The 22,495-nt window shown below is 34.2% G+C and overlaps 1 protein-coding gene across 1 annotated transcript; it reads right to left on the bottom strand.

The window, feature by feature from the left end:
• Window positions 1-7,905: 7,905 nt before the first annotated feature.
• On the bottom strand, window positions 7,906-13,463 carry LOC123322825. Its single transcript, XM_044910855.1, has 2 exons — window positions 10,921-13,463; window positions 7,906-10,879 (listed from the first exon to the last, which is right to left on the bottom strand). The coding sequence occupies exons 1-2, from the start codon at window positions 13,461-13,463 to the stop codon at window positions 7,906-7,908; spliced, it is 5,517 nt and encodes a 1,838-aa protein (XP_044766790.1).
• Between the last annotated feature and the right edge of the window lie 9,032 nt (window positions 13,464-22,495).

Here is a 22,495-nt window from a genome sequence, read left to right as displayed (position 1 = left end):
CTATTATTGACTTTCTTATTGGGTTTGATAACTGAGAGTTTCATTTTAAAACTAGAATTATCTTTCGAACTTAACTGTTTATTTATACTTTCATCTTTATTTACATTAATTTTGTTGATACTACTTGTATCACCAGGATTGAATCTTGCTGAGATTCGATAAACGCCATCCGATACAAAGAGCAGGGAGATCTTTCTTCTTGATTTTCTAGATAAAATAAATCCATTATTAGCATTTAGCACAAGACTTGTCCCAAACTGAATATTAAATGCACGGACACTGAGAATAGTATCCCTTACTTCGGGGACATACTGAACATTAGCAACCATTTAAGCAACCATTTATGAGTTCATTTCATTGAATACATTCTTTGAAGTTTTGATGTAAGTGTTCCCTGACCCATTGACATAGTGCTTTCAGTTTCCGATGCCAAAACAACAGATATCGGCTCTTTATAAGCCTGATAGTTCAACAAAATATTCTGTACATTCACTACATGGTGAAATGCACCAGAATCAACTAGAAATGTTGCAAACATACTGAAATTATTCAAATCGAACAATGACTTACTAGATTTTTGATCTTTCAGTTTCCTACAGTCCTTCTTTTCGTGTCACTTCTTATGGCAATAAAAGCAGAATCTCTCTGTGTTCACACATCGTTGACCTTTCGCTTGCATCGGATTGGTCCATCTCGATCATCTCTTCTTGATTGAACATGCTTGTTCTTTTGATGTTGAACACGTGGTCTTGTAGTCTTCTGTTTAACACGTGGTCTTCTAGTCTTCTGTTTAACACGTGGTCTTGTAGTCTTCTGTTTGTTAATTAATACGCACGCACATACGCACAAGCGCTGCTACCATGTGAGGGTGGATACTCTTACAACTGATGAAACGGTTTTAACAAAGTTTATTTAAAGATATATTTAACACACTGGTGAATTACACAAAATGGCCGATGGTCGCTTGAAGCTATTAATAGTGAGAGTAGCCTTTATCTATTCGCATTCCCGACAGTACTGGCTTCTGCTACATTAATAGCACGTGAACCTAACTTAGTTGCGCTTGCGCATTAGGCCGAACATAATATTGGTTGTCAGCAGGTTGCTTTATAGAAGTGGACTGGTCCCAAATCAACTTTGGCCAGCAGTTCTTACTTCAACAATGATGATTATAAGGTTGATTTGTAGAAATTTTGGATTTGGATTTTTCAAAGAAGACTATATTTTCAAACAATAGATTTTGCCTTAAACTTGATCCGAAATTTCAACAAAATCTTACAATTTTCCGAATTTAACGGAAAACGTCTGTACTCCGCGAATTCTGAATCAAAACTGACCAGGCGATTAACACAACGTGATCGAATGAATAATGCATTATGTAATTCGATGACGAATCAACGGATGACGATTATAACGCTGATTTGTAGAGATTTCGGATTTGGATATTTCAAAAAAGACTGTATTTTCAAACAAAAGATTTTTTCATTAACTAAATCCGAAATTTCAACAAAATTTTACAATTTCCCGAATATATCGGAAAACGTTCGAACTCCGCGAATTCTAAATCAAAACTGACCCGGCGATTAACACAACGTGATCGAATGAATAGTGAAATATGTAATTCGATGACGAATCAACGGATGACGATTATAAGATTTGTAGAGATTTCGGATTTGGATATTTTAAAGAAGACTGTATTTTCAAACAAATGATTTTTTCATTAACTAAATCCGAAATTTCAACAAAATCTTACAATTTCCCGAATTTATCGGAAAACATCCGTACTCCGCGAATTCTGAATAAAAACTGACCGGGCGATTTACACAACACGATCGAATGAATAATGCATTATGTAATTCGATGACGAATCGAAGAATGACAATAATAACGTTGATTTGGAGTGATTTCGGATTTGGATTTTTTTTTCGAACACTACATTTCTCAATTGACTAAATCCGAAATTTCAACAAAATCCTACAATTTCATGAATATATCGGAAAACGTCCGTACTCCGCGAATTCTAAATAAAAACTGACCAGGCGATTAACACAACGTGATCGAATGAATAATGCATTATGTAATTCGATGACGAATCAACGGATGATGATTATAAGGTTGATTTGTAGAAATTTCGGATTTGGATTATTTTAAGAAGACTATATTTTCAAACAATAGATTTTACCATGAACTTGATCCGAAATTTCAACAAATTCTTACAATTTTCCGAATATATCGAAAAACGTCCGTACTCCTTGAATTCTAAATCAAATCTGACCAGGCGATTATGACGTTGATTTGTAGAGATTTCGGATTTGGATATTTCAAAGAATACTGTATATTTAAACAATGGATTTTTCATTAACTGAATCCGAAATTTCAACAAAATCTTAAAATTTCCCGAATATATCGGAAAACGTCCGTACTCCGCGAATTCTGAATAAAAACTGACCGGGCGATTTACACAACACGATCGAATGAATAATGCATTATGTAATTCGGTGACGAATCAACGGATGACGATTATAACGTTGATTTGTAGAGATTTCGGATTTGGATTTTTTTAAAGAGACTGTTTTTTCAAACAATACATTTTTTCATTGACAAAATCCGAAATTTCAACGAAATCCTACAATTTCATGAATATATCGGAAAACGTCTGTACTTCGCGAATTCTAAGTAAAAACTGACCATTGGATTAACACATCGTAATCAAATGAATAATGCATTATGTAATTCGATGACGATTCAACGGATGACGATTTCGATTTGTAGAGATTTCGGATTTGGATATTTTAAAAAAGACTGTATTTTCAAACAAAAGATTTTTTCATTAACTAAATCCGAAATTTCAACAAAATCTTACAATTTCCCGACAATATCGGAAAACGTCCGTACCCCGCGAATTCTATATCAAAACTGACCAGGCGATTTACACAACGCAATCGAATGAATGGTGCATTATCTAATTCGGTGACGAATCAACGGATGACGATTATAACGTTGATTTGTAGAGATTTCGGATTTGGATTTTTTTAAGATACTGTTTTTTCAAACAATCCATTTTTTCATTGACAAAATCCGAAATTTAAACCAAATCCTACAATTTCATGAATATATCGGAAAACGTCTGTACTTCGCGAATTCTAAGTAAAAACTGACCAGGCGATTAACACATCGTAATCAGATGTATAATGCATTATGTAATTCGATGACGATTCAACGGATGACGATTTCGATTTGTAGGGATTTCGGATTTGGATATTTTAAAAAAGACTGTATTTTCAAACAAAAGATTTTTTCATTAACTGAATCCGAAATTTCAACAAAATCTTACAATTTCCCGAATATATCGGAAAACGTCCGTACCCCGCGAATTCTATATCAAAACTGACCAGGCGGTTAACACAAGGTGATCGAATGAATAATGCATCATGTAATTCGATGACGAATCAACAGATGACGATTATAAGGTTGATTTGTAGAGATTTCGGATTTGGATTTTTTTTAAGAGACTGTTTTTTCAAACAATCCATTTTTTCATTGACAAAATCCGAAATTTCAACAAAATCCTACAATTTCATGAATATATCGGAAAACGTCTGTACTTCGCGAATTCTAAGTAAAAACTGACCAGGCGATTAACACATCGTAATCAAATGAATAATGCATTATGTAATTCGACGACGATTCAACGGATGACGATTTCGATTTGTAGTGATTTCGGATTTGGATTTTTTTAAAGAGCCTGTTTTTTCAAACAATACATTTTTTCATTGACAAAATCCGAAATTTCAACGAAATCCTACAATTTCATGAATATATCGGAAAACGTCTGTACTTCGCGAATTCTAAGTAAAAACTGACCATTGGATTAACACATCGTAATCAAATAAATAATGCATTATATTATTCGATGACGATTCAACGGATGACGATTTCGATTTGTAGAGATTTCGGATTTGGATATTTTAAAAAAGACTGTATTTTCAAACGAAAGATTTTTTCATTAACTAAATCCGAAATTTCAACAAAATCTTACAATTTCCCGAATATATCGGAAAACGTCCGTACCCCGCAAATTCTATATCAAAACTGACCAGGCGATTTACACAACGCAATCGAATGAATAGTGCATTATCTAATTCGGTGACGAATCAACGGATGACGATTATAACGTTGATTTGTAGAGATTTCGGATTTGGATTTTTTTAAGATACTGTTTTTTCAAACAATCCATTTTTTCATTGACAAAATCCGAAATTTAAACCAAATCCTACAATTTCATGCATATATCGGAAAACGTCTGTACTTCGCGAATTCTAAGTAAAAACTGACCTGGCGATTAACACATCGTAATCAGATGTATAATGCATTATGTAATTCGATGACGATTCAACGGATGACGATTTCGATTTGTAGGGATTTCGGATTTGGATATTTTAAAAAAGACTGTATTTTCAAACAAAAGATTTTTTCATTAACTGAATCCGAAATTTCAACAAAATCTTACAATTTCCCAAATATATCGGAAAACGTCCGTACCCCGCGAATTCTATATCAAAACTGACCAGGCGGTTAACACAAGGTGATCGAATGAATAATGCATCATGTAATTCGATGACGAATCAACAGATGACGATTATAAGGTTGATTTGTAGAGATTTCGGATTTGGATTTTTTTTAAGAGACTGTTTTTTCAAACAATCCATTTTTTCATTGACAAAATCCGAAATTTCAACAAAATCCTACAATTTCATGAATATATCGGAAAACGTCTGTACTTCGCGAATTCTAAGTAAAAACTGACCAGGCGATTAACACATCGTAATCAAATGAATAATGCATTATGTAATTCGACGACGATTCAACGGATGACGATTTCGATTTGTAGAGATTTCGGATTTGGATATTTTAAAAAAGACTGTATTTTCAAAAAATATATAATGCCATAAACTTGATCCGAAATTTCAACAAAATCTTACAATTTCCTGAATATATCGGAAAACGTCCGTACCCCGCGAATTCTATATCAAAACTGACCAGGCGATTAACACAACGCGATCGAATCAATAAAGCATTATGTAATTCGATGACGAATCAACGGATGACGATTATAACGTTGATTTGTAGAGATTTCGGATTTGGATATTTCAAAGAATGCTGTATATTCAAACAATAGATTTTTTCATTAAATAAATCCGAAATTTCAACAAAATCTTACAATTTCCCGAATATATCGGAAAACGTCCGTACTCCGCGAATTCTAAATAAAAACTGACCAGGCGATTAACACAACGTGATCGAATGAATAATGCATTATGCAATTCGATGACGAATCAACGGATGATGATTATAAGGTTGGTTTGTAGAAATTTTGGATTTGGATTTTTCAAAGAAGACTATATTTTCAAACAATAGATTTTGCCATAAACTTGATCCGAAATTTCAACAAAATCTCACAATTTCCCGAATTTATCGGAAAACGTCTGTACTCCGCGAATTCTGAATCAAAACTGACCAGGCGATTGACACAACGCGATCGAATCAATAATGCATTATGTAATTCGATGACGAGTCAACGGATGACGATTATAAGATTTGTAGAGATTTCGGATTTGGATATTTTAAAGAAGACTGTATTTTCAAACAAATGATTTTTTCATTAACTAAATCCGAAATTTCAACCAAATCTTACAATTTCCCGAATTTATCGGAAAATGTCCGTACTCCGCAAATTCTGAATCAAAACTGACCGGGCGATTTACACAAAACGATCGAATGAATAATGCATTATGTAATTCGATGACGAATCAACGGATGACAATAATAATGTTGATTTGTAGAGATTTCGGATTTGGATTTTTCTAAAGAGACTGTTTTTTCAAACAATACATTTTTTCATTGACTAAATCCGAAATTTCAAAAAAATCCTACAATTTTCCGAATATATCGGAAAACGTCGGTACTCCGCGAATTCTGAATCAAAACTGACCGGGCGATTAATACATCGTAATCAAATGAATAATGCATTATGTAATTCGATGACGAATCAACAGATGCCGATTATAACTTTGATATGTAGAAATTTCGGATTTGGATATTTGAAAAAAGACTGTATTTTCAAACAATATATTATGCCATAAACTTGATCCGAAATTTCGACAATATCTTACTATTTCCTGAATATAACGGAAAACGTCCGTACTCCACGAATTCTGAATCAAAACTGACCAGGCGATTAACACAACGTGATCGAATGAATAATGCATTATGTAATTCGATGACGAATCAACGGATGATGATAATAAGGTTGATTTGTAGAGATTTCAGATTTGGATTTTTTAAAGAAGACTATATTTTCAAACAATAGATTTTACCATGAACTTGATCCGAAATTTCAACAAATTCTTACAATTTTCCGAATATATCGGAAAACGTCCGCTACTCTGCGAATTCTAAATCAAAACTGACCAGTCGATTAACACAACGCGATCGAATCAATAATGCATTATGTAATTCGATGACGAGTCAACGGATGACAATAATAATGTTGATTTGTAGAGATTTCGGATTTGGACTTTTCTAAAGAGACTGTTTTTTCAAACAATACATTTTTTCATTGACTAAATCCGAAATTTCAAAAAAATCCTACATTTTCCCGAATATATCGGAAAACGTCCGTACTCCGCGAATTCTGAATCAAAACTGACCGGGCGATTAATACATCGTAATCAAATGAATAATGCATTATGTAATTCGATGACGAATCAACAGATGCCGATTATAACTTTGATTTGTAGAAATTTCGGATTTGGATATTTCAAAAAAGACTGTATTTTCAACAAAAGATTTTTTCAATAACTGAATCCGAAATTTCAACAAAATCTTAAAATTTTCCGAAAATATCGAAAAACGTCCGTACTTCGTTAATTCTGAATCAAAACTGACCAGGCGATTAACTCAACGTGATCGAATGAATAATGAATGCATCATGTAATTCGATGACGAATCAACAGATGACGATTATAAGGTTGATTTGTAGAGATTTCGGAATTGGATATTTAAAAAAAAACTGTATTTTCAAAAAATATATAATGCCATAAACTTGATCCGAAATTTCAACAAAATCTTACAATCTCCTGAATATATCGAAAAACGGCCGTACCCCGCGAATTCTAAATCAAAACTGGCCGGGCGATTAATACATCGTAATCAAATGAATGATGCATTATGTGATTCGATCACGAATAAACGTATGACGATTATAACTTTGATTTGTAGAGATTTCGGATTCGGATATTTTAAAAAAGACTGTATTTTGAAACAATAGATTTTTTCATTAACCAAATCCGAAATTTCGACAATATCTTACTATTTCCTGAATATAACGGAAAACGTCCGTACTCCACGAATTCTGAATCAAAACTGACCAGGCGATTAACACAACGTGATCGAATGAATAATGCATTATGTAATTCGATGACGAATCAACGGATGATGATAATAAGGTTGATTTGTAGAGATTTCAGATTTGGATTTTTTAAAGAAGACTATATTTTCAAACAATAGATTTTACCATGAACTTGATCCGAAATTTCAACAAATTCTTACAATTTTCCGAATATATCGGAAAACGTCCGCTACTCTGCGAATTCTAAATCAAATCTGACCAGTCGATTAACACAACGCGATCGAATCAATAATGCATTATGTTAAGTCGTCTCACAGTAAATAAAATTCCGGTGTATCTCAAACTTGTCTTTTTTATCGTCACTTCACATTGACATTCAATTACAACTATTGTCATCAAGGGACCTACTATTATTTTTCAAACAAATTTCTAAGGGTGTGATAAATATATAAATTCAACAAAACATAACATTTCTCCCCGCCGTGGCAGAAGTATCATCTTTGTCCACTATCTTCGATATCCAATCTACATAACTTGGTAACAGGTCGTTTATAAGAACCATTCGCTGTTTTCACTTGAACGACTCTAATTTTTCCATCGGGGCCCGGAAAAATCTTTTCAATTAATCCGAGTTTCCAGGATTTTCTAGGAGCGGTATCATCTATAACTATAACTACATCATGTAGCTTCATAGGTCTGCCATCGTTCCTCCACTTCGTTCTTTTGGTCAAAGTCGGTAGATATTCCCTCGTCCATCTTTTCCAGAACGAGTTTCTTAATTCTTGAGCTCGTCTCCATTGTCCCCTTAAATTTCCATTTTCAGATTCGAAAGCTGTCGAATAATTTGTAGCATCCAAAAGAAAATGGTTTGGTGTTAAGGCCTCCAAGTCATCAGGATCAACAGATACTTTCGTGATTGGTCTAGAGTTCACAATTTTTTCGCATTCTGCAAATAAGGTAAGGAGTAGCTCGTCCTTCAATATCTGATTATTTAGAATAACATGAAATGTAGTTTTCACTGAACTCACTAGTCTCTCCCATGCACCGCCCATATGGGGAGAAGCAGGTGGAATGAATTTCCATTCAATATTTCTCACTAACATTTCTTGTTTCAAATTCTCCTTATCCATTTCTTTTACAACTTTCTTCAGTTCCTCAGAGGATCCTCTAAAATTAGTTCCATTATCGGAATAAATTTGCAGAGGTTGTCCTCTTCTTGCTATCATTCGTCTCACTGCCATTAGCGTTGACTCCGTTGATAAAGAGTGTGCTACTTCAAGATGTACAGCTCTTATCGATAAACAGGTGAAAATAACTCCCCATCTTTTCTCGCGTCGACGTCCAACTGTTACATACAGGGGTCCGAAATAATCAATTCCTGTGTATGTGAATGCATGAGCTGGTGGAGTCAATCTGAATGTCGGAAGTTGGCCCATTTGTGGAATTGCAGGTTTAGCTTTTAAAATTCGGCATTTTTTACATTCTGCAAATGTGGTCTTCACGGCTGATCTACCATCAATAATCCAAAATTTTTGTCTAGCAGTATTCAATACAGTTTCGATACCTTGATGAGCACATTGTTCATGGTAATGATGCAGTAGTAATTTAGTCAACCTATGTTTAGATGGCAATATTATGGGTCTTCTGGTTGTCATTTCCATTTGTGTGGCCAAGTCAGTCCGTCCACTCACTACCAAAACTCCATTTTTATCCATGACCGGTGAAAGTTGTTTTAGTCTACTCTGATTCTTCAAGCACATGCTTTTCTTTAAGAAAGAGATTTCTTCTGGAAAACTTTCCAGTTGACATTGCTTGATTAATCTGATTTCAGCTTCTTCAAGGTCTGAAGTGGTAATTTCTGCTATAATTTGACTATTTTTGGAACGAAGTTTTGAAATCAACAATTTAGCGACTACCAGCACCCAGGCCGTGGCTCTAATCAACCTCATCCATTTGGAAAAACGGTTTATATCCGGTAAACAGGAATCATTTTCTAGAATAGTGGCCAAAAATTCTATCGGTTGAATATCTTCTTCATCTTCAGAATTTTTCGAAATTCCCCCACAGTCGGTTTTCTTGATCGGCCATGTCATTTCATGGTGGAGTTGTAGAAATTCTGGTCCATTATGCCAACGATTGAAATCCAAATTATTTCCATCATCAAAATAGGTTCTTGTGGCATTGTCGGCAGCATTTGACTTGGATGGAACCCAATGCCAATCAGAACTGTCTGTTGACTCTTGAATTTCACCTACGCGATGAGATTCAAATTGTCCCAGTTTACTCCCATCGTTTTTGATCCAGTGAAGTACTGTTGTTGAATCAGTCCATAGGTACGTTTTGTCAATTTTGATTTCTAACGTTTTGATCAGCATTTTCTTGAGTCTTGATCCCATTAAAGCGGCTTGAAGTTCGAGTCTCGGAATTGAAATCGGTTTGTTCGGTGCCACCCTAGCTCTAGCAAAAATTAAAGATACATCGATTGATGTCTGGGCGATCATTCGTAGGTAAGCTACAGAAGCGTACGCCCTTTTGCTCGCATCACAGAATATATGTAACTCTACTCTTTCAGCCTTAGAAATACTCGTTGAATAGCACCTAGGTATAGAAATATTTGTAATTTTTTGAAGATCCAAAAGCCATAATTTCCATGTCTTATATTGTTCATGTTCGACTGAATCATCCCAACCAATTCCGGATTTCCATATATCTTGAATGAGGATTCTTCCTCGTACTGTCAAATTAGCAATAAGTCCTAATGGGTCGAAAATGGACATCACTATTTTCAGAATTTGTCTTTTCGTTGTGCCATTTCTGGTTTCGACCTCAAAAATGTTGGATTTCAGTTTAAAACAGAAGCTATCTAGTTTTGAATCCCAGGAAAGTCCTAAAATTCGTTGTATCGACCTATCAGAGTCCAAATCAAGATCTTTGCATATAAAATCTTCTTGTGTAGAAAGAGCATCCATAACATCTTTAAAGTTTGATGTCCAGTCGACTAATTCAAATCCACCCAAATTTTGAATACGTTTCACTTCAAAAATCTTTTCTAAGGCTTCGTCTACAGTGTCGGTGCAGTCTAAATAATCATCGACATAGTGTTTCATCTCAATAGCGTCCAAAATATCTTGTCTTTGTGTTAGTTGTCGGGCATTCAAATTCTTAACGAATTGTGCGCAAGTAGGAGAACAGGTAGCACCAAATGTCATGACCTGCTTTTCGTAAACATCGTGTGGTTTTTCGGTATTTCCTTCTCTCCAGAGAAATCTTTGGGAGCATTGATCCGAAGTAATGATCTTTACTTGATGGAACATCTCACGAACATCACTGCAGAAGGCGATCTTTCGTTGTCTAAACTTTATCAATACTTCCACCAATGGTTGTAAGAGGTCTGGTCCAGCAAGTAAATTTTCATTTAGGGAAGTTCCACACGACTTTGAAGCAGCATCGAAAAAAGTCGTAGCTTGGCTGGTTTATTCGGATTTATTACTCCAAAATGCGGTAAGTACCAGCAACGAGGACCTTCTTCAGATGCTTCTTCAGCTGACAGCTTCCTGGCATATCCTTTCCTTAAGTAACTTTCAATTTTCTCACAGTATCTTCTCTTGAAATTTTCATCTTTGTGCATTTGTTTTTCCACACACATAAGTCTTCGAACGGCTACATTTTTACTTTCAGGCAAGTCAATATCGTTCTCCCTCCAGAGCAGTCCTATTTCAAATCGGTCACCGATTCGTTTTGCAGTTTTTTGCATTATTTCAAGCGCCCTGCTGTCTTTTTTGTTGGATTTTATAGCTACTTGAACTCCAAAGGCTTCAGTACTAAAAGAGTGTTTCACCATCTTGTGGAGCTCGTCGTCAGCAACCGTTTCACAATGACAAATATGAAAGGAATGAAAAATTCCCTTATTGCCATGATAATTGTCCACATCACCGTGTAAAATCCAACCGAGATTGGTTTTTGTTGCAAGTGGAGAATTTTCTGGACCCTGAATAACTCTTCTGGCCACTGTGAGTCGGATGTTATCTTGGCCTAAAAGAATCATCGGACGTCCTTGAATTTCATTGAAAGGAAAACCCTGTAAGTGAGGATATTTCTTCCAGTCTGTTTCCTTAATGACTTGAACAGGTAAAGATAGATTTTCCACAGATCTCACATTTTTCATGGTGAATCTCTTGGCATTTTCATGGATTCCCGATATATCAAGGTCTAGGCGATGAGAATCTTCGTAGCACGATGTCATATTATTCGTCCATTGTATACAAAGAGATTCCACATTCCCTTCTATTTCCAGGTGGTCAACAATGGATTTGTCTATGAGAGTCACAGTCGAAGCTTCATCACAGAGTGCAATGGTTTCCAGAAAATCATTTTTTCCATACAATCTCACCTTGATCATCCGCAAAAGAATATTTGCCGCACCTTGTCCCACAGCAAGAACGTTTTCCTTTCTAAGATCTTCCGTCTGGGTAGACTGTGTATATTCGAAATTTTGTTGTGATTGATCTTTATGAAGGAGCTTATGATGAGATCGTTTGCAGTTATTGATACCGCATTGACGTTTGGATCTGCATTTCATTGTCTGGTGATTGTTTTTCAGGCATGAGAAACATAATTTTCTTCTGGTCACAGTCTCCCATCTGGTCTCAACATCGTCTTGATTTATTTTTGAACAATCCTGGATATAATGTCCTTTTTCTCGACAATACGTACACAATTTGTCAGTTTTCTTGCTATCAGCTGTCGTCAGAGTAGTCTCATATCGTTTTGTCGAAGAATATACGAATGGCTTCGATCTAGGCTCCGTTTTATTCATTGTTGAAGAACTCGGTCTACTCACGTAACATGCTGCTGCTGCTATGTCTGAAATCCAATCTGAGAGATCACTGAGGTCAACAGTACCATGTTTTTTCATAACTTCCTCCCCCCAGCGAAGTTTAATCATATCTGGAAGCTTTTGTACGATGTCTCGAACCAATGTAGGATTCTGAAGATGTTCGTTATAACCCAAGGATTTGATTGTTGCGACTAAACAAGTTATATGGTTTGAAAATTTGATCAAACTCTCTATATTATGTTCTCTGATCGGTGTCACAGCTTTAACCCTTGATATAAGTCCATCGATTATTAGATCAGGACGTCCGAACCTCATTTCTAATATCTTCAGCACTGAATCATCAGGTGAAATCATCATGCCCGATACGGCTAGTTTGGCCTCACCTTTTAAACATTTTTGCAATTTTATCATCATTTCCTCAGAAGAATATTCACACAATGAGGCAATTTTTCTGAATTGTGTGATGAATACTGGCCACTCTTCAGGGTTACCGTCAAAGTGAAGAATGTCTTTCTCTACAACTTGGCGTGCAATAAATTGATCTCGTCTTGGAGCACTACCTACTGATTTCACAGCTTCACTTATGGTATGGCATAATCGTTCGATGTCGGATGGTTCTGGAGAACGCATGGGTCTCTTATCTGGTATTGTCAGTCTTGGAGCTTTCTCTACTACATCCATTTTCCGTCTGGGAGTATTGTCTGGAACATTTTGTCTTTGACTTCTTGAACTATGCAATGATCTACCCGAAGATCTTTCCATGTCATCTGAAACCTGGGTCTCAAACACTTTCTGCTCTAGCTCTAACAATTGTAATTTATCTTCTAGTTTCTTCATTTCTATGGCTTGTTTGATTTTTGCAACTTCAACAGCATGCTTTCGTCTTTTTAATTCAACACTACTTGAGTTCGATTGTCTAGAACATACTGAAGGAACAGATGCAGTCTCTTGTTTGTCGTCCGCAGATGGAAGAACTTTTCGATGAATCGAGTGATTTTTGGTTGTGTTGTCCTCTTCATCTACTTCTAGAACTGCATCTTTTCCTTTCATTTGATTCAGTTTTGAATGACTTTCTTCTGAAATCTTTGACATTCCACTGACGGACTTCCTTTTTGACGAACCAAATTCTGGTGGCCATAAGTAACAATCGGCAAGTCTAGTGTTGATACCTGCATTACGTCTTGTTGTATTATTTTCTTCCGAATTTTTGTCCATAACTGTCTTTGGGTCTATATCTATCCAAGAACTAATTCATCCGGCTCGAAGGACCAATGTTAAGTCGTCTCACAGTAAATAAAATTCCGGTGTATCTCAAACTTGTCTTTTTTATCGTCACTTCACATTGACATTCAATTACAACTATTGTCATCAAGGGACCTACTATTATTTTTCAAACAAATTTCTAAGGGTGTGATAAATATATAAATTCAACAAAACATAACACATTATGTAATTCGATGACGAGTCAACGGATGACAATAATAATGTTGATTTGTAGAGATTTCGGATTTGGGCTTTTCTAAAGAGACTGTTTTTTCAAACAATACATTTTTTCATTGACTAAATCCGAAATTTCAAAAAAATCCTACAATTTCCCGAATATATCGGAAAACGTCCGTACTCCGCGAATTCTGAATCAAAACTGACCGGGCGATTAATACATCGTAATCAAATGAATAATGCATTATGTAATTCGATGACGAATCAACAGATGCCGATTATAACTTTGATTTGTAGAAATTTCGGATTTGGATATTTCAAAAAAGACTGTATTTTCAAACAAAAGATTTTTTCAATAACTAAATCCGAAATTTCAACAAAATCTTAAAATTTTCCGAAAATATCGAAAAACGTCCGTACTTCGTTAATTCTGAATCAAAACTGACCAGGCGATTAACTCAACGTGATCGAATGAATAATGAATGCATCATGTAATTCGATGACGACTCAACAGATGACGATTATAAGGTTGATTTGTAGAGATTTCGGAATTGGATATTTAAAAAAAAACTGTATTTTCAAAAAATATATAATGCCATAAACTTGATCCGAAATTTCAACAAAATCTTACAATCTCCTGAATATATCGAAAAACGGCCGTACCCCGCGAATTCTAAATCAAAACTGGCCGGGCGATTAATACATCGTAATCAAATGAATGATGCATTATGTGATTCGATCACGAATAAACGGATGACGATTATAACTTTGATTTGTAGAGATTTCGGATTCGGATATTTTAAAAAAGACTGTATTTTGAAACAATAGATTTTTTCATTAACTAAATCCGAAATTTCGACAAAAAATCTTAAAATTTTCCGAAAATATCGAAAAACGTCCGTACTTCGTTAATTCTGAATCAAAACTGACCAGGCGATTAACATAACGTGATCGAATGAATAATGCATCATGTAATTCGATGACGAATCAACAGATGACGATTATAAGGTTGATTTGTAGAGATTTCGGATTTGGATATTTCAAAAAAGACTGTATTTTCAAACGAAAGATTTTGTCATTGACTGAATCCGAAATTTCAACAAAATCCTTCAATTTCCCGAATATATCGGAAAACGTCCGTACCCCGCGAATTCTATATCAAAACTGACCAGGCGGTTAACACAAGGTGATCGAATGAATAATGCATTATGTAATTCGATGACGAATCAACGGATGACGATTATAACGCTGATTTGTAGAGATTTCGGATTTGGATATTTTAAAAAAGACTGTATTTTCAAACAAAAGATTTTTTCATTAACTAAATCCGAAATTTCAACAAAATCTCACAATTTCCCGAATATATCGGAAAACGTCCGTACTCCGCCAATTCTAAATAAAAACTGACCAGGCGGTTAACACAAGGTGATCGAATGAATAATGCATTATGTAATTCGATGACGAATCAACGGATGATGATTATAAGGTTGATTTGTAGAAATATCGGATTTGGATTTTTTCAAGAAGACTATATTTTCAAACAATAGATTTTGCCATAAACTTGATCCGAAATTTCAACAAAATCTTACAATTTTATGAATTTAACGGAAAACGTCTGTACTCCGCGAATTCTGAATCAAAACTGACCAGGCGATTAACACAACGTGATCGAATGAATAATGCATTATGTAATTCGATGACGAATCAACGGATGACGATTATAACGCTGATTTGTAGAGATTTCGGATTTGGATATTTCAAAAAGGACTGTATTTTCAAACAAAAGATTTTACCATGAACTTGATCCGAAATTTCAACAAATTCTTACAATTTCCCGAATATATCGGAAAACGTTCGAACTCCGCGAATTCTAAATCAAAACTGACCGGGCGATTAACACAACGTGATCGAATGAATAGTGCAATATGTAATTCGATGACGAATCAACGGATGACGATTATAAGATTTGTAGAAATTTCGGATTTGGATATTTTAAAGAAAACTGTATTTTCAAACAAATGATTTTTTCATTAGCTAAATCCGAAATTTCAACAAAATCTTACAATTTCCCGAATTTATCGGAAAACGTCCGTACTCCGCGAATTCTGAATCAAAACTGACCGGGCGATTTACACAACACGATCGAATGAATAATGCATTATGTAATTCGATGACGAATCAAAGGATGACAAGAATAACGTTGATTTGGAGTGTTTTCGGATTTGGATTTTTTTAAAGGGACTGTTTTTTCGAACAATACATTTCTCCATTGACTAAATCCGAAATTTCAACAAAATCCTACAATTTCATAAATATATCGGAAAACGTCCGTACTCCGCGAATTCTAAATGAAAACTGACCAGGCGATTCAAACAACGCGATCGAATCAATAATGCATTATGTAATTCGATGACGAATCAACGGATGACGAATATAACGTTGATTTGTAGAGATTTCGGATTTGGATATTTCAAAGAATACTGTATATTCAAACAATAGATTTTTTCATTAACTGAATCCGAAATTTCAACAAAATCTTACAATTTCCCGAATATATCGGAAAACGTTCGTACCCCGCGAATTCTATATCAAAACTGACCAGCCGATTAACACAACGCGATCGAATCAATAATGCATTATGTAATTCGATGACGAATCAACGGATGACGATTATAACGTTGATTTATAGAGATTTCGGATTTGGATATTTCAAAGAATGCTGTATATTCAAACAATAGATTTTTTCATTAAATAAATCCGAAATTTCAACAAAATCTTACAATTTCCCGAATATATCGGAAAACGTCCGTACTCCGCGAATTCTAAATAAAAACTGACCAGGCGATTAACACAACGTGATCGTATGAATAATGCATTATGCAATTCGATGACGAATCAACGGATGATGATTATAAGGTTGATTTGTAGAAATTTTGGATTTGCATTTTTCAAAGAAGACTATATTTTCAAACAATTGATTTTACCATGAACTTGATCCGAAATTTCAACAAATTCTTACAATTTTCCGAATATATCGGAAAACGTCCGCTACTCCGCGAATTCTAAATCAAATCTGACCAGGCGATTTACAAAACACGATCGAATGAATAATGCATTATGTAATTCGATGACGAATCAAAGGATGACAATAATAACGTTGATTTGGAGTGATTTCGGATTTGGATTTTTTTAAAGAGATTCTCTTTTCGAACACTACATTTCTCAATTGACTAAATCCGAAATTTCAACAAAATCCTACAATTTCATGAATATATCGGAAAACGTCCGTACTCCGCGAATTCTAAATGAAAACTGACCAGGCGATTAACACAACATCGAAAGAATAATGCATTATGTAATTCGATGACGAATCAACGGATGATGATAATAAGGTTGATTTGTAGAGATTTCGGATTTGAATATTTCAAAGAATACTGTATATTCAAACAATAGATTTTTTCATTAACTGAATCTGAAATTTCAACAAAATCTTACAATTTCCCGAATATATCGGAAAAAGTCTGTACTTCGCGAATTCTAGGTAAAAACTGAACAGGCGATTAACACAACGCGATCGAATGAATAATGCATTATGTAATTCGGTTACGAATCAACGGATGACGATTATAACGTTGATTTGTAGAGATTTCGGAATTGGATATTTGAAAAAAGACTGTATTTGCAAACAATATATTATGCCATAAACTTGATCCGAAATTTCGACAATATCTTACTATTTCCTGAATATAACGGAAAACGTCAGTACTCCACGAATTCTGAATCAAAACTGACCGGGCGATTTACACAACACGATCGAATGAATAATGCATTATGTAATTCGATGACGAATCAACGGATGACAATAATAATGTTGATTTGTAGAGATTTCGGATTTGGATTTTTCTAAAGTGACTGTTTTTTCAAACAATACATTTTTTCATTGACTAAATCCGAAATTTCAAAAAAATCCTACAATTTCCCGAATATATCGGAAAACGTCCGTACTCCGAGAATTCTGAATCAAAACTGACCGGGCGATTAATACATCGTAATCAAATGAATAATGCATTATGTAATTCGATGACGAATCAACGGATGCCGATTATAACTTTGATTTGTAGAAATTTCGGATTTGGATATTTCAAAAAAGACTGTATTTTCAAACAAAAGATTTTTTCATTAACTTAATCCGAAATTTCAACAAAATCTTACAATTTAACGAATATATCGGAAAATGTCCGTACTCCGCGAATTCTTAATCAAAACTGAATAGGCGATTCACACACCGCGATCGAATGAATAATGCATTATGTAATTCGATGACGAATCAAAGGATGACAATAATAACGTTGATTTGTAGAGATTTCGGATTTGGATATTTCAAAGAATGCTGTATATTCAAACAATAGATTTTTTCATTAAATGAATCCGAAATTTCAACAAAATCTTACAATTTCCCGAATATATCGGAAAACGTCCGTACTCCGCGAATTCTAAATAAAAACTGACCAGGCGATTAACACAACGTGATCAAATGAATAATGCATTATGTAATTCGATGACGAATCAACGGATGCCGATTATAACTTTAATTTGTAGAGATTTCGGATTTGGATATTTTAAAGAAGACTGTATTTTCAAACAATAGATTTTGCCATGAACTTGATTCGAAATTTCAACAAAATCTTACAATTTCCCGAATTTATCGGAAAACGTCTGTACTCCGCGAATTCTGAATCAAAACTGACCAGACGATTGACACAACGCGATCGAATCAATAATGCATTATGTAATTCGATGACGAGTCAACGGATGACGATTATAAGATTTGTAGAGATTTCGGATTTTGATATTTTAAAGAAGACTGTATTTTCAAACAAATGATTTTTTCATTAACTAAATCCGAAATTTCAACAAAATCTTACAATTTTCCGAATTTATCGGAAAATGTCCGTACCCCGCGAATTCTGAATCAAAACTGACCGGGCGATTTACACAACACGATCGAATGAATAATGCATTATGTAATTCGATGACGAATCAAAAGATGACAATAATAACGTTGATTTGGAGTGATTTCGGATTTGGATTTTTTTAAAGAGACTCTTTTTTCGAACACTACATTTCTCAATTGACTGAATCCGAAATTTCAACAAAATCCTACAATTTCATGAATATATCGGAAAACGTCCGTACTCTGCGAATTCTAAATAAAAACTGACCAGGCGATTAACACAACGTGATCGAATGAATTATGCATTATGTAATTCGATGACGAATCAACGGATGATGATAATAAGGTTTATTTGTAGAGATTTCAGATTTGGATTTTTTAAAGAAGACTATATTTTCAAACAATAGATTTTACCATGAACTTGATCCGAAATTTCAACAAATTCTTACAATTTTCCGAGTATATCGGAAAAAGTCTGTACTTCGCAAATTCTAGGTGAAAACTGAACAGGCGATTAACACGACGCGATCGAATGAATAATGCATTATGTAATTCGGTTACGAATCAACGGATGACGATTATAACGTTGATTTGTAGAGATTTCGGATTTGGATTTTTCTAAAGTGACTGTTTTTTCAAACAATACATTTTTTCATTGACTAAATCCGAAATTTCAAAAAAATCCTACAATTTCCCGAATATATCGGAAAACGTCCATACTCCGAGAATTCTGAATCAAAACTGACCGGGCGATTAATACATCGTAATCAAATGAATAATGCATTATGTAATTCGATGACGAATCAACGGATGCCGATTATAACTTTGATTTGTAGAAATTTCGGATTTGGATATTTCAAAAAAGACTGTATTTTCAAACAAAAGATTTTTTCATTAACTTAATCCGAAATTTCAACAAAATCTTACAATTTAACGAATATATCGGAAAATGTCCGTACTCCGCGAATTCTTAATCAAAAACTGAATAGGCGATTCACACACCGCGATCGAATGAATAATGCATTATGTAATTCGATGACGAATCAAAGGATGACAATAATAACGTTGATTTGTAGAGATTTCGGATTTGGATATTTCAAAGAATGCTGTATATTCAAACAATAGATTTTTTCATTAAATGAATCCGAAATTTCAACAAAATCTTACAATTTCCCGAATATATCGGAAAACGTCCGTACTCCGCGAATTCTAAATAAAAACTGACCAGGCGATTAACACAACGTGATCAAATGAATAATGCATTATGTAATTCGATGACGAATCAACGGATGCCGATTATAACTTTAATTTGTAGAGATTTCGGATTTGGATATTTTAAAGAAGACTGTATTTTCAAACAAATGATTTTTTCATTAACTTAATCCGAAATTTCAACAAAATCTTACAATTTCCCGAATTTATCGGAAAACGTCCGTACTCCGCGAATTCTGAATCAAAACTGACCGGGCGATTTACACAACACGATCGAAAGAATAATGCATTATGTAATTCGATGACGAATCAAAGGATAATGATAATAATAATAATAATAATAATACATTTATTCTCAACAGGTTACACCCAATAACAGAGAAAAATGATCAAACAAACAAATGCGTTTGAAAAACTTAATCCAGACCACATATATGACAATAATAACGTTGCTTTGGAGTGTTTTCGGATTTGGATTTTTTTAAAGGGACTGTTTTTTCGAACAATACATTTCTCCATTGACTAAATCCGAAATTTCAACAAAATCCTACAATTTCATAAATATATCGGAAAACGTCCGTACTCCGCGAATTCTAAATGAAAACTGACCAGGCGATTAACACAACGCGATCGAATCAATAATGCATTATGTAATTCGATGACGAATCAACGGATGACGAATATAACGTTGATTTGTAGAGATTTCGGATTTGGATATTTCAAAGAATAATGTATATTCAAACAATAGATTTTTTCATTAAATAAATCCGAAATAACAACAAAATCTTACAATTTCCCGAATATATCGGAAAACGTCCGTACTCCGCGAATTCTAAATAAAAACTGACCAGGCGATTAACACAACGTGATCGAATGAATAATGCATTATGCAATTCGATGACGAATCAACGGATGATGATTATAAGGTTGATTTGTAGAAATTTTGGATTTGCATTTTTCAAAGAAGACTATATTTTCAAACAATAGATTTTGCCATGAACTTGATTCGAAATTTCAACAAAATCTTACAATTTCCCGAATTTATCGGAAAACGTCTGTACTCCGCGAATTCTGAATCAAAACTGACCAGACGATTGACACAACGCGATCGAATCAATAATGCATTATGTAATTCGATGACGAGTCAACGGATGACGATTATAAGATTTGTAGAGATTTCGGATTTTGATATTTTAAAGAAGACTGTATTTTCAAACAAATGATTTTTTCATTAACTAAATCCGAAATTTCAACAAAATCTTACAATTTTCCGAATTTATCGGAAAATGTCCGTACCCCGCGAATTCTGAATCAAAACTGACCGGGCGATTTACACAACACGATCGAATGAATAATGCATTATGTAATTCGATGACGAATCAAAAGATGACAATAATAACGTTGATTTGGAGTGATTTCGGATTTGGATTTTTTTAAAGAGACTCTTTTTTCGAACACTACATTTCTCAATTGACTGAATCCGAAATTTCAACAAAATCCTACAATTTCATGAATATATCGGAAAACGTCCGTACTCTGCGAATTCTAAATAAAAACTGACCAGGCGATTAACACAACGTGATCGAATGAATTATGCATTATGTAATTCGATGACGAATCAACGGATGATGATAATAAGGTTTATTTGTAGAGATTTCAGATTTGGATTTTTTAAAGAAGACTATATTTTCAAACAATAGATTTTACCATGAACTTGATCCGAAATTTCAACAAATTCTTACAATTTTCCGAGTATATCGGAAAAAGTCTGTACTTCGCAAATTCTAGGTGAAAACTGAACAGGCGATTAACACGACGCGATCGAATGAATAATGCATTATGTAATTCGGTTACGAATCAACGGATGACGATTATAACGTTGATTTGTATAGATTTCGGATTTGGATATTTCGAAGAATACTGTATATTCAAACAATAAATTTTTTCATTAACTGAATCCGAAATTTCAACAAAATCTTACAATTTCCCGAATATATCGGAAAAAGTCTGTACTTCGCAAATTCTAGGTAAAAACTGAACAGGCGATTAACACAACGCGATCGAATGAATAATGCATTATGTAATTCGGTTACGAATCAACGGATGACGATTATATCGTTGATTTGTAGAGATTTCGGAATTGGATATTTGAAAAAAGACTGTATTTTCAAACAATATATTATGCCATAAACTTGATCCGAAATTTCTACAATATCTTACTATTTCCTGAATATAACGGAAAACGTCCGTACTCCGCGAATTCTGAATCAAAACTGACCGGGCGATTTACACAACACGATCGAATGAATAATGCATTATGTAATTCGATGACGAATCAACGGATGACAATAATAATGTTGATTTGTAGAGATTTCGGATTTGGATTTTTCTAAAGTGACTGTTTTTTCAAACAATACATTTTTTCATTGACTAAATCCGAAATTTCAAAAAAATCCTACAATTTCATGAATATATCGGAAAACGTCCGTACTCCGCGAATTCTAAATAAAAACTGACCAGGCGATTAACACAACGTGATCGAAAGAATAATGCATTATGTAATTCGATGACGAATCAACGGATGATGATAATAAGGTTGATTTGTAGAGATTTCGGATTTGGATATTTCAAAGAATACTGT

Source organism: Coccinella septempunctata, chromosome 1 (genome assembly GCF_907165205.1).
Source record: "Coccinella septempunctata chromosome 1, icCocSept1.1, whole genome shotgun sequence".
NCBI classification, from domain to species: Eukaryota; Metazoa; Arthropoda; class Insecta; order Coleoptera; family Coccinellidae; genus Coccinella; species Coccinella septempunctata.
Note: the sequence above shows the minus strand (reverse complement) of the source record. Positions and strands in the feature narration are given on the sequence as shown.